General features: G+C 36.1%; 3 protein-coding genes across 6 annotated transcripts in view; 1 reads left to right on the top strand and 2 right to left on the bottom strand.

The window, feature by feature from the left end:
- LOC115445912 (protein Aster-B) overlaps nt 1-4,314 on the bottom strand; it is a 46,588-nt gene extending 42,274 nt beyond the window's left edge. For 3 of the 4 annotated variants that reach the window (XM_037440307.1, XM_030172414.2, XM_037440306.1), the window contains exons 1-2: nt 4,094-4,314; nt 391-510 (exon numbers count right to left, since the gene is read on the bottom strand). In XM_037440307.1, coding sequence (XP_037296204.1) covers nt 391-510; nt 4,094-4,137 — 164 coding nt within the window. In that variant the 5' untranslated portion in view covers nt 4,138-4,314. Of the gene's footprint in view, nt 1-390; nt 511-3,885; nt 4,033-4,093 lie in introns of those variants that run through there. The other variant, XM_037440308.1, reaches the window with a different exon arrangement.
- A 490-nt stretch (nt 4,315-4,804) lies between these two features.
- On the top strand, nt 4,805-9,389 carry LOC115445928 (ribosome biogenesis protein BMS1 homolog). The gene is made up of 2 exons (XM_030172440.2): nt 4,805-5,708; nt 6,625-9,389. The coding sequence occupies exons 1-2, from the start codon at nt 4,805-4,807 to the stop codon at nt 9,156-9,158; spliced, it is 3,438 nt and encodes a 1,145-aa protein (XP_030028300.2). The 3' UTR covers nt 9,159-9,389.
- Nucleotides 9,370-14,241, bottom strand: part of LOC115445927 (liprin-alpha-1) — a 51,817-nt gene continuing 46,945 nt past the window's right edge. The window contains exon 24 of the mRNA XM_037440377.1: nt 9,370-14,086. Within this exon, the coding sequence (XP_037296274.1) occupies nt 13,991-14,086 (96 nt within the window). The 3' untranslated portion in view covers nt 9,370-13,990. The remainder of the gene's footprint in view (nt 14,087-14,241) is intronic.

Genomic DNA, 14,241 nt, shown 5'->3' on the forward strand with positions numbered 1-14,241 from the left:
AATGTATATGATTAAAACAGAATCATAATTAGCCTGGGATTGTATTTTTGCCCGATCATTTCAGCTTATCTCATTATAGACCGCTGGGCCGGAAATACCGACAATGTGTGCTATAGTAGGACCTCTGACTACCCTCTCAAGGTTAATGCCATTATCCTTTATGATAACACAATAAATACCCATATACTATTAACATACAACTTTATGGAACTTTGCTACGTGCTGTCTGTTTACTGTCCACCATTGTTTTTTTGTGTAAGATCAAAAATATGTCTTTAAATACAAAAAATAAACGTTAATATTGGATTGAAATTGGCCCGATATGGTGAATGGCGAAGTTGCTCTGCCTTACTCATCACAGTTAAGACATAATGTATTGTTAAGCCTGACCTGTTCTCGTGTATGATGTTGGTGTGCTGTGTGATGACTCCGGAGAACGTGAGGGCCTGGCTGATACTCTGACCGATGGCATCCTGTGACGATATCACTAGATTCTCCATAGACTTGCGCCTGCAAAAAATAATATATATTCTATATATATACATACTCACGGCCTTATTATAGGGGTATATGAGAAATATAAGGGTCAAGTAAATTTTTGAAATTTGGTGGTTTTTAATCTGATCACAAATGCTATACAATAAGATCCTTTTGAGGCTTAGATAGAAAGGTTAGAAAGTCTTGTTCCATTTTGTACGATGAGGACATACCTAAATTGCGATTTTATTTGTATTTTTAAGAATTCATGGACGGCGGATGCTGTGTACCATCAGGCAGACCGCTAGCTCGTTAGCCTACTAAGGCAATTAGAAAAACCTCGATGTTGAGACCAAAAGGCAGAACACAGATTAAAAACTGTTTATTAGTAAAGCCGTTTAAGGACAGCAATAAAATAGTCTCATGCGCATAAACGACGATTATGCCATTGTTATTTGTGTTTAAAAATGGCACTCGTAATTATAGGTTTCCTGTGCCTAATAACCTGAACCTATATAGCATTAAATTGGGCCATGTTAATAATTTTTTTGGTTGTAATATTGTATACTAAAATTAACGTAATGTTATTCTTGATATACAACAATTAGATTATTTTAGATAAGATTTTCTTGTAAAAGGTGTATGTATAATTTTAATTCTATACATGGTGAAGCTAATGTCTCCAACATTACGTCTCGATCGATCGGCGAGGACTCAACAATGCCACGACGTGTTTACATACTTAAATTAGATATTAAGAGAATTTAATTTGCATTTTCACACAAGTTGAAGTTGAATTTTCTGTCCGATATAGCGATATGCTCGCCGCTCGGCCCCTCTATTATTTTATTGGAGTAAACTAGACACGTGAGGTCACTACTTGCACCTATGCATAGTTTTTAAGATACAGATATGAATTTTTACACACGCTAACGTCCTTTTAACCCTGAGGGGTAAGCAGAGCTAGTTCACTCAGTGATAGACCCGAGCCTATCCGGTAAGAGTTCCAAACACCGGGTTGATATTGAGCAAAAAAATGCCAATATCACTTTGCCTGATCGAGATTTGTACCAGAGACCTTAGCGAGGTAGTCATACCGCGCATGGAATACAAATATGCCAAGGATTATTATAGGAGGATGTTTAACAAAAAAGTCTAAACACAAAACAGAACTTGACATTTCATTTCAATAATAATATTTATTACATCTAGATCACAAATAAAACAACTTTGGACATTAACTGGTTTCACACTAATACAATGTAAAAAAATGTTAATGATCTAAATAAACTCAAAACAGGATCTCTTTGTGATGAGTTTTTGTGTAACCAGTTGTGAGCTTTCAAAGGTATTCATAATTAATTAAATAGGTATTAATTCTAATAATACTTATACAAAATTATTCTTAAAAATGTAAGACAAAATCAATACTGTTACAAATAATCTAGTTGGAATATTTTGCTATGAAGAATCTACTCCAACAATCTCATTTTAAGGTAAGATATTGTGACCATTACCAGCTTAAGAGGCATCAAGTTTAATTCTATGTCATAACATATTTTGTTTAATACTAGTGAAACATCCAAACAATATAATACATGAAGATAAGCTATATATGTAATAAACTGGTTTTTCTCGCGGCCCCGCCCGCATTAATGCCCGTTACTGGGATAAAAAGTAGCTTAATGTAGACTGCAATTAGTGAAAGAATTTTCAAAGTTGTTTAAGAAGTTTTTGAGTTTTTTACAAAGTTTCATCCCGTCGCGGCTCACGGTTGGCAATCTGGATAATCGCGAATCCGTATAAATGAGGTCTGGATAGTCGAGTCTCCACCGTACATAAATAGATGAGTGGAATTGGATCAAATTTTGAAATAAAACTATTTTCAGGATTTTATCGCGATTTTTATAAGGTAGTCAACTTTTTGAAACTTTTACATAGAACATTTTGTGTATGGCTGTTTACAATGCAATGTTTTTAAATAGTTTGGGACAGTGCAATCGCCGGGCCCTTCATGCTTATATGAGGATGTCTTGGGAAACATGCAGGGCACATCCAACTTTTGGGGGTTAATTTAATAAATTATAGCAAAGTGGGATCATATCTGGCTTAATAGGATTGTCCTGAGAATGTGGGATACTTACATAATTTGCAAAAACTTGCTCTGTTGAAAATAAAAAAAGAAATAGTATCCATTAATAGACAAAAACAACATATTGTGGGTTAAGGACTAGTAGTACTGTTTCACATATTTATAATTCCGACTTCACATGCTTTTACAAGTATCACCTGACTGTAACAGTTGGCTCATAGCCTAAGTGTTAGTCGATTTATAAATAGATATTTGTGCATTATTGTGACATTTAAATTGATCCTTTATAGGTCATGTGAATTCCCTTTGATTTAAATTTGAGTCATTATTTTTCTTATTAATAATATTTTAAATGTGAGTTTGTAGAAATATTTGAATGATTGAACATTGCAATGTTTGTTAGAAGTATATATACAGAAATAACTAAACAAATTTGAATGGAATTTCGCACACAGATAGACCATGTCTTGAATAACCCATACGCTTCTTATTGAAGTCATTTGTTTCTAAAGGAAATATTGGGATTTTTTTAATCAGGGTTGGAAATAGATTGCTCTGACATCAAATAAGTCTTGATACAAATCTCTACAGTGTTTTATGTGGGAGGGCTTTCCACAATTGGGAAGCCACAACTACAATAAGTTTAATAATAAAAGGTGATTAACAGATGTTGATATTTAAATTTCTTTAATTTAATTTTGTAATCTCTTTATTTATCTCTCAATATATTTTTGGTATGATGCAATATTTGATTGGTGCTTATATATTATGTTTAATATTAAATTATTATGTATGTTGTCTATTTATTTTAACTTTTTTATACTTAGAAAATAATATACTAGAATATTTGTGTACTCTATTACCACATCAATATAAATACTACTGTATAAATTAAAAAAACATTTTTAGTGCTAAATCTAATAAATAAAATCATGTCTGATTGCTGTAAGATAAATTTTGAGGATGTAGCACAATTTGAAATATTGGTAATAGCAACACATTTATCCACAAACAATACTTTCTGATAAGATAATCAAATAGATAAATTTGTAAATAAATAAACAAAACTATAAAAAATTGGTGTGATGTGCCTGGTACACAACATCTTTCACAATGAGGTTATTCTAGATTTTATAATCAATGTGAAGCAACTAACGAGTCTCTCAAGGACTCTGTGACGAATCTAATATCATGATCTACATAATGCTCTACTAATATTATTTTAATTGATATAAACCTATCACCCGCTTGAGAAAATTACATGTTTAAGAGTTTACATAGCGTAGCAATAAAAGACATAAAAAAGTTTGTCGTACTTGTGGCTTTTCGTGTTCGGTAGCGGTACCGCGTTCGTAGCAAATGTATCAGCCCATAGGACTCCTAGACCAACGAACTCGCACAAAAACTAGTTTCTACCACAGTAAACAGCATTCAAACATAACAAACAAGCATTTCGACGTACACACACGGCTCTAACTACGCGATCTTTCTATAATTAGGCAGAAATACGTCAATAATACTAACATTGATATTGTGATGTTACGGCTCTCCACTTCCGAAGTAGTCATATTAAATTCAGTTCTGTTTAATTCACTTTTGTGTCTGCCACTCGCAAGCTATCATTTGCTATCGCGCTTTTTGCTTTCATCATCTAAATAATGACCTTTTTTTGCACAAAAATACACAATTGATCTATGATCACGAACTTTACAATGACAGCTGCTAAATGACAACGTTGCCAACGTTTAATGTTGTTTTTTAATATTCATAGCTGAGCTAATTTTAAAAACCTACCAAAAATAGTCATTTACAAGTACACAGGCACAAAAATATACTAATTTAACTTTTCAAACTAACATCTATATAATTGTTACGTAAATAATGTGTATCTTTTCTATTAATTGTTTTAAAATAATTGGTACACGGCGTCAAAATAGGAGACATAGCAGAGAAACGCCAAAAATATTAGGGTTTGAACTACACTACTCCAAAGATATTATAATTTATAAACAATGATTTAAATGAATTACGTAGTTTGACAAAAATAGCATGAAATAGGAATAAAACTTTTTCCTGCAAATAGCAACAAATTATAAAAGATGTCATTCTGGCATTCTTGTCACTTTGTTGTTGATAGATTAGACTGTCACTGTCAGGTGTCTCAAAACCAAAAATATGTCAACGGATAACACGTGAGATTTAGTTTCTTAAATCGTTCTAAATTGTAATTAAATCATGGGAGACGACGCGGCGTTCGACAAAAAAAAGTCGCATCATGCCAAACGTGCTGGGCGGAAGGCGGAAAAGAAGAAAAACAAAACAAAGTTAGACCAATCTAACCTAAGTGCTCGTCAGAGAAATCCTAAAGCATTTGCCATCCAGAATGCAGTAAGAGCAGAGAAACAGTTCAGACGCCGAGAAGATGTTATTGCAAAGAAGCAGCACATCCCCCAAGTGGACAAAACGCCTCTGGAACCGCCGCCGATCGTCGTGGCTGTGGTGGGTCCCCCTCGCGTCGGCAAGACCACTGTCATCAACAATCTCATCAAAAGCTTCATAAAGACCAACGTGACGAATACTAACGGGCCTATCACCATTGTCACGTCTAAAAAACGACGCATTACTCTGATAGAATGTAATAACGATGTGAATTCCATGATAGATATCGCGAAATGCGCTGACCTGGTACTTCTGCTGTGTGACGCGAGCTTCGGCTTCGAGATGGAGATATTTGAGTTCCTTAACATATGTCAGGTGCATGGCATGCCCAAGATCATGGGTGTGTTGACTCATTTGGACATGATTAAGAATGCTAAGACATTGAAAACTACAAAAAAAACTTTAAAACACCGTTTCTGGACAGAGGTGTACTCTGGTGCTAAGTTATTTTACCTATCCGGTATAGTCCACGGAGAATACCTGAGGAATGAGATAAAAAACCTGGCTAGATTCATATCTGTGATGAAGTTTAGGCCCTTGAGTTGGCGGATGACTCATTCATATGTGTTGGCTGATAGGTTGGAGGATATTACGAGCCAGGAGTTGATCCGGAAGGATGCTAAAGTGAGCCGTGATGTGGTGCTTTATGGATATGTCAGAGGAGTTCCTCTAATGAAGGAGTCTGCTGTGCACATTGCTGGTAAGTAAACCTTAATTATGTCTATATACTGGGTCATTTTGATATTGCATTAAATGAAACAACAAAATATTTATATTTTCGAACAAAATAAGTATCAAGAAATAGTAATTTTAATTTTACATACTCTAACTTAACTATTAGTACACTAAAAGAATTTGTTGCAACAGCAATATAACTCTTTTAGTCAAACGTACAAAACATATTGCACATGCAATATTCACACTAAAGGATAAAATCATCAAAAAATTATAAAAGTTAAATTGGGATTTTGGTGAAAATATTTGTTATCCATGGAAGAATGGCACAATGTTAGCAGAGGTAGAGATGAGTTTGTGGTTTAATTTATAAACACAATGTCAAAATGACCCTGTATTAACTGTTGTTGAAATCTCAATGTAAGCTTCCATTTTAATTTGATGTGCACATATTTCGACTTATGTTTGCACACTGTGGACTCTATGTTATTTTTTAAATTATTGTAATATCAAAATTATTGGTTCTTAACATTTACTGTTTTAACATGATGCTATCTACTATGATGTAGAGGTTAAAGATAGTTGATACTCAACAATAATTTGATCAACTATATTATGTGTATACTCATTCAGTAAAATAAAATAGGCCCAGGGCCCTTATTCTGTATGATAGTGTAAGCGCGTAACGCGGCCGTGTCATGTTATCTTCGAGAAATGTGCGTGGAATGGTATTCTGTAAGCCACATCTCTATAGTCCTAAACATGACACGTTGTGTTGCGTGCTTGTTACGGACTGTCAAAATAACGTGTGAGATAGAGAATAAGGGCCCTGTTAAGTTGTGAATGTTTTGAACTAAGAATTATAATAAGTTAAGCTTTCTTTTTTAGTTTAAGGGTGATTTATTATAATATTTATTTTAATATATTATTACTTATTTCAGGTGTTGGTGACATGAAAATCAGTGAATTATCGTATCTTCCTGATCCTTGTCCATTACCAAGTAGTGGGAAGAAAAGGCATCTTATGGAGAGAGAAAGACAAATCTATGCACCCTTCTCAGGAGTTGGTGGTATTGTTTATGATAAAGATGCAGTATACATTGAACTTAAAGGGTCTCATTCCCATAAAAAAGAGGATGAAGAGACAAATGAAAAGAAAGTTCTGCTCAAAAATGTTGTGGAAACTAAAGAGACCGTAGATGAACAGATGCAAGAGTCAGGGTTTAAACTGTTCTCTGGTGGTGCGGTTATATACCCAGACATGGTTAAAGATGATGAATATCTTCAACACAGTTCAAAGACTAATAATGTGTCAGAGTCTGAATCAGATTCTGATGATGCTAATGATTCTGATAATGACAGCGGTATTGATCAGAGTGAAAAAGATAATAAATCAAGTAAATTGCCCTGGGATAACAATTCGGGTTCGGAAGCAGAAGATGACGAGGGAGGCGAAGATAACGAGGGTGAAAATTTCGAAAACGATGACGACTCGGATAATGAAAATGCTGATTCAGAAGAAGAGTCTGATGAAGATGAAGATTTTAGTAAGAAATGGAGAGAAAAATTAAGCGAAAAAGCTACTGAGGCTTATTTAGATCGTCAAAAAACATCAAAGAACATAATGAAACTCGTATATGGCGAATTTGAAATTGGCAACAAAACTAAAGAACAAAAAGCGCAGTCCAGTGACGAAAGTGATGAAGAAGAAATTGGTGGTCTGTTTAAAAAAGTCACTGATACACAGAAAAAGAAACATAAGGAGAAGGAAAGGCTTGATCTTGATGAGTGTTCATTCTTCTACTCGTTGAGCAAACCAAACCTAAGGGACTGGACAGCAGAGTCTAATAAACAATTACTAATCAATAGTTTCGTTACTGGGAAACGTTCTGCCGATGAAGATGCATCAGAATTGCTTAAATTGGATGACGCTAGCGACGGTGACGACGAAGAATTGTATGGAGACTTTGAAGATTTAGAGACTGGAGAAAAACATTTTGCTGAGAAAGAAAAAGAAGAAAATCCATCTACGGAAGAGACTGGCGGTAAACGCAAAGCTGATCCGACTAAATCTGAAATCTTAGCAAAAAAACTTAAATTGAAAGCTAAGTTTGATTCCGAATACGACAATCCAGATGATCATAGAATAAAAGGGGATCATTCATATTACGAAAACTTAAAAGCGGAAGCTTTGAAACAATCGGAACTCAATAAATCAGTATTTGAAAATCTAGATAACGGGCTAAGAGTCGAAGTGGAAGGTTTCAGACCTGGTCTATATGTCAGAATGATGTTCAAAAACATGCCTGCAGAGTTCGTCACCAATTTCGATTCCAGTTATCCTATCCTTATTGGATCACTCAATATGGCGGAACAGAATATCGGTTTTGTGTCTTGTAAAGTAAAAAAGCACAGATGGTATAAAAAGATTCTGAAAACGAATGACCCGATTATCATTTCGCTGGGTTGGCGACGATTCCAAACTTTACCAATTTATTCTAAAATTGAGGATGATTTGAAATGCAGGTATTTAAAATATACGCCTGAGCATGTCACGTGTAACATGCATTTCTACGGGCCTGTTACGCCTCAAAACACTGGTTTCTTAGCTTTGCAAACAGTAAATAACAATCCAAATGAAATTAAGGAACTAGGCTTTAGAATAGCCGCCACCGGTAGCGTAAACGAAATTAACAAATCTACGCAAATAGTTAAGAAATTAAAATTAATAGGTACGCCATTGAAAATATACAAAAAGACAGCGTTTATAAAAGACATGTTCACAAGTACACTCGAAGTTGCAAAGTTCGAAGGTGCGAGAATAAAAACCGTATCAGGAATCAGAGGACAGATAAAGAAAGCATTGAATAAACCGGAAGGTGCATTTCGGGCAACATTCGAAGACAAGATCCTAATGAGCGATATTATCTTCTGCCGGACGTGGTTTAAAGTGGACGTGACTAAATTTTATGCGCCAGTAGTCAATCTGTTGTTGCCTCTTGGAAGTAAAAACGCTTGGCAAGGCATGAAGACCAAGGGTCAGTTGAAGAGAGAGCGCAACATCCGCAGCGATGCGAACACCGACTCCATGTACACGGAAATTCAACGGGAACCAAAGGTTTTCAAACCATTGGTGATACCGAAAGCGTTGCAGAAAGGCTTGCCTTATAAATTTAAACCCAAGCAGAAGGTTACGACATTGTCTGGCACAAATCCTAAAGACAAATTCAGAGGGAGAATAGCAGTTATCAAAAACCCGCACGAACAAAAGGTGGCCAACGTTATGAAGATGCTGAAAACGAATTACGAGAAGAAACAGGAGGCGCAAAAACAAGCGACCGCGGAGAGGCTGAAGGCGCACCGGAAACAGAAGGACGCGGAGGAGTGGCGCAAACTGAAGCGGCAGAAGGAGTTGAAGAAGAAGATTTGCAGACAGATAAGCAAAATGGGAAATAAAAGGAAGCCACAAATGTGATGATGACTTTTATTTAACAAAACTGCTAGTTCAGTATATAAGTTTTAATCTATTGTTATTAAAGACAATATTTATAATAGATATCATGTGTCAATAGTATGTAGATTCTGAGGGGTACCAAAGTTCCCGAAATTAATACGGCGTTGTCTTTGTGCTTGAGATAGGTTGGTATTATGTCCCTTGTCTACATGGTATAAAATAAAACAAAACATTTATATCGTGTAAATTGTATTTACCTCTTATCATTACGCATAACGTACGCCGTTATCGCACACTTCATAAATATTTTTACAAAGGTTACACGGTTGTTCGGATTACATTGGTCAAAATAATCATTGTCTAGGTTAACAATCTGCCCCGCAACAATATTATTTCGCTAACATACATTAGTGAGGCGACAAGTTACAAACACGGAAAGCCTGGAATGTTACGCGTCACAGGCACCGGCGCCCGCTCACAACCCCCCTTCCCTCCCCCCTCACCGCCCGCAAACACTCCCCACACCCCACGCTATACGAAGCTATGCAACACAGATGCAGAATATATACACATTACGAATTTCACTAACTCTCAGCTATTTTTACATAAACTCCTTAACGTGAAGGTAACTTTACTCTTTGGTAGCGCGAGCCACTGGGACCTTTTGTGAAAAAATATAATTTGTTCGAGGACAATTCGTACGTTCATAATACAATGGGAACATCGAAATGTGCGCTGGAATGTCGGTGATATACAAAACATTAGTACGGCCGCGTCCGTTCCGCATAAACGACGATACTTGGCACTTGTGGAGGTTTCATACATTACGGAATAACTATGGACACACTACGGAGCGAAAACTTCAACTGTGGACAATCACTGTGCGCTGGCGGCTGCCACTGCAGAGTGCAGTCTCGCGGACACTTTATTTGGAACAGACCTCAGCGTGTCCGGAACGACGTCTCGACGGTAACGGTACACCTTCCAACCACAAATTTATACAAAAACGTAGCTACATCGAAAAGCTATACACTAACTAACTAAATAACCATCACGTTAAACATATTTGCGTTTTATAAAACGTTATGATATAATTTTACATGAAACGAGTGATGTGTATTAATGATATACGTCAGCCGTCTGACTGCGGGCTGCGAGCGACGCTGCGGCCGCGCGACACACTCGCAACTGGCGACGGTTGTGATGATCAAATTGACTAATTTAGAGTTAAATGCGTCCCAAACACATTTCATTGTGATGCCTTATAATATAACCACCATTTGGAAATAATTCCCGGGGACGGTATCAGCAGTTGGTTGTATCCACTCGCAGGGCGTCCACAGCGTCGCTCTCTAACAGCAGAATAATATCCAAACGAGCCGAACGGAACACGAATAACGCTCAACCAGAATCGTCTCCCATCTCATAGACAACGGTAAACGTTCGCGACGACTAGCCGTAATAAAGTCTATAATTATAATTCAGTTACAATACAACACTTTGAAAATTCACTCCATTGCACACTATTGGCGTCACAGTTGAATCGTTTAATGGGGCGTAACCATGCAATATAGATCATGTACAATTGCCTATCTAGAAACTTGTATTCAACAAAATTAATTTGTCAAATAAATGCTATAATCTACCCATTTTGTTAAAACACGAAAATATATACGGACGCAAAGTGGAACGGGCGGATCGTGCCGTACCGATCACGTGAGAACACGACGCGTGTACAACGTGAAGTATCGCGAGAGCACGCTCCTCGCGTCCCACCTCGCCGGAGTTTATCTTTCAATAGCGCCTACAGTGCCCACTTTGAATTTAAATTTTACAACTTCAATTCAACATGTTTTGGTCTTTTACATAATATAATTTGAATATGAAATATTATACACATAAGGAATTTGACTAATGTAGACGACGTAGCGAGATGCCTGCCGCGTTCCTTTAATTTACTATACTATAACACGATCCACCTAAAAAGCCCCGTTTGACGTCTGTCATTTTGACAAGCCAAAAATGTCAATATATTATTTTTATATTGCATACAATTCCGATTAAATTGAATTTATGTCGTTGTAACCCTCGAGATTTGATCAATATCAATATGATATTTGCACTCTGGAACGTGGAAGTAATATTTTATCAACACATGTCGAACGACGGGATTTTCTAGATGTAAACGTTTTTAAAATTTTAAGTAAAAAATCACACTGGTGGCCACACATTATAACATGTCTAAATTTTATTAATACTGCTTCTCATACATTTTACGCATCATTACAATAAGAAATACCTTAATACAAGTACATTAGCGGCTCATCCCCGTCCGACCTTCACGCGCTTACTAATTGTGATAGTTGTGGACCGCGCGGCGGCCCTGAGGTAGCGCACTACGCGCCGGCCGCCGACCGATACAAGCTTCAACTTAATAAATAATATTAACTAGTTAATAAATAAAGCGTTATTAAAATAATAAACTTCTAATAGTTTTTGAACACATTCTACCTATTTATAACTGTGTACCACTAAAGTAGAAACGCTAATATATTATAGTAGATACCATGATATTTACAGTGCATTTGCTAAATATAAAAAAGGATTCCACCAAATCAACGTCATGTTAACTATACAATCATATTTTTTTAAATATTTTTTGTTTTCAATTAACCATTGACCGGCGTGTGATATACGAATTTTAAAACAAAATTAAAAACTTCATAAAATTGTTCGCTGTTTATTTTTAATAGTTTAAATGCTACTTACAAAGTATATAAAATCACTATAATAAATATATAAAAAAGTTTGCTTAAAAATAAATATAAAATATTAAAAAGCTCGTATACCACACGCCTATAGAAAAAATCGAGCTACAATCCGCTCGCTGTGGCGTGACTCCCGACAGCTGTCACGGCGCGGCGTGACACTCGGCTTCACGCGTCACGGCGCCACTCCACAGCGGGTTACATTTTACACATTGTAAACGCTTAACAAAATATACCTAGCTATGTATAAATGATGTTTCGCTATTAGAAAGTATTTTATTATAATCGTAGAATACAAAACGATGTCGATTAACACTGTACACAAGACTAGCATTGTGTGCTCCCGTCGTTAAGTATAAAGTCGAGCGTTAATGGAAAAAGCCTATACTTCTTCAATTGTATAAATTTAGTACATATTGCGGTGGCTATAGCACCTACTTACTTTTGGAAACTTTAAATTGGACCAATTGTGATGCTTTAAAAATAATAATTATTAATCTTTGTTTGGGAAAATAAAAACAGTTAATATTTGTCTTATCACAGAATTTATATCTATGCCGTACATTTTTTTATAATGATCTTGTGATCAGGGAATGCGTTGTTGTTTCATCCGATAGTCCGTGCTATAGCCGCCGCATCGAGTTGACTGTTAATACGCGAGTACTGTCATACGAAGAGGCACACATTCATCTACGTAAAGCTATATATACACACCTCAGCGAGGCACTTGGTAGACAGGTATCTAACGAGAACTGAAAGTGGCGCGGGCCCGTACACACCCACGTCCATACTAACCCAAAATAATACATAAAAAGAGGTTGTTCTGTGTTTGTATCACGGATTACATCATCTCTCACAACACCTTTAATCTAATCGGACTGTTGCACCGTCTCACAACCCACCGGTATGTGTCAAATTTAATCAATATTGTTATCGTTAGTATACGTATATCATTTTGTTAAATTTCATAACAATTCATACAAAAAGCAGTAACAATATTATAGACACCTCATAAGCAACTATTACATAAAATGGAATCAAATGTCAAAAATAGTCCGGCGCAGGGCCTGTACTATACAGTCTCTTAGTGTCACCATAAGACGGTGTAACAGCCCACGAAAATATATTAGTTGGAATTTTAACTAATATTTGGCATCAGAGTATGACATGTCAAATTACATGAGTCGTGTTTAAGAAACTCGCCACGAGGGTCCTATAAAAATATGTAATTCATTCGGTCAAGTCTTATTGATTACTTTATTATCATTGTCAATGTCAAAGTTGACGTTAGCTGTCAACTTTGACACATGTAATCGCCGCTGTCGCAGCGTGTAAGCGTGGTGGGTATTCATGAACACGACCCTGTTCGTTTTCTTTTCCCGTAATAGTAAATATCGGAATACACTTTAAGTACATAGTAAATCTACAATTATCAGAGCACTTTTGTATTTAATATAGTTTATCATATGAAGCTTCCGCTACAACTGTTTAATATTTTATACAGATAATGAAAACTTTTATTGTTTTTTTTAACATTTAATCTTACTCTTTGATTGTGGCAACATTACTAAATATAGTATAATCAAATCTGTTTGTATCCTTTTCAAATAATATTAATATAATACAGAAGTCAAAAAGTGAAGAACATTAAAAAACAAATAAATTATACAAAGAAATTAGATAGTCAGCTTTTTAAACTGACAAAGTTTTTTAAAATTAGAAATAAGTTACATTAAAAAAGGTTTTTAATCAAGTCATGAAAACGTATTAGTCAAGTGTTGCCATACCAAACGGGCGTACCATTGCCACACCGTGCCATCGCACTGAAATCAGCGTTCCACACCATTCGCATGCAGAACATAATTTGTACCAATCTGAAAACATCTTACACTAGAGACGTTCGTTCACTAACCGATATCCCGCCGGTCTCGCCGGTTTCGTTACAATCGTTCGACAAGTCTCCCGAATAACATCGAAACGTTAACCTACATGGTTCAAGTTAATACTGTCGTTAGTGTCTCGCACACACTGGCGGCGTCAGTGGTGGTCGGTGGTGGTGGTGGTGGTCTAGTTCATGGTGGTGTGTCAGGAGGCGGGCGCGTGCTCGTGGTGGAGCCGGGCCGCTCGCTCCGTCCCCGTGGCCAGCAGGTTGCTGAACTCTACTTCTAGGATTTGTCTGGCCTGCAATTTATATTAGTCCAGATTTTATTTAATTATTTTTATGAGCTGTCTATGATAAAAAGATAGACTTGTAAATTAACTATACGAGATATAATCTGTCCTGAATAACTGTAACATTGAATTTTATAAGTACAATACTCGTAGCTTATGTTTCA

Source organism: Manduca sexta, chromosome 19 (assembly GCF_014839805.1).
Source record: "Manduca sexta isolate Smith_Timp_Sample1 chromosome 19, JHU_Msex_v1.0, whole genome shotgun sequence".
NCBI classification, from domain to species: domain Eukaryota; kingdom Metazoa; phylum Arthropoda; class Insecta; order Lepidoptera; family Sphingidae; genus Manduca; species Manduca sexta.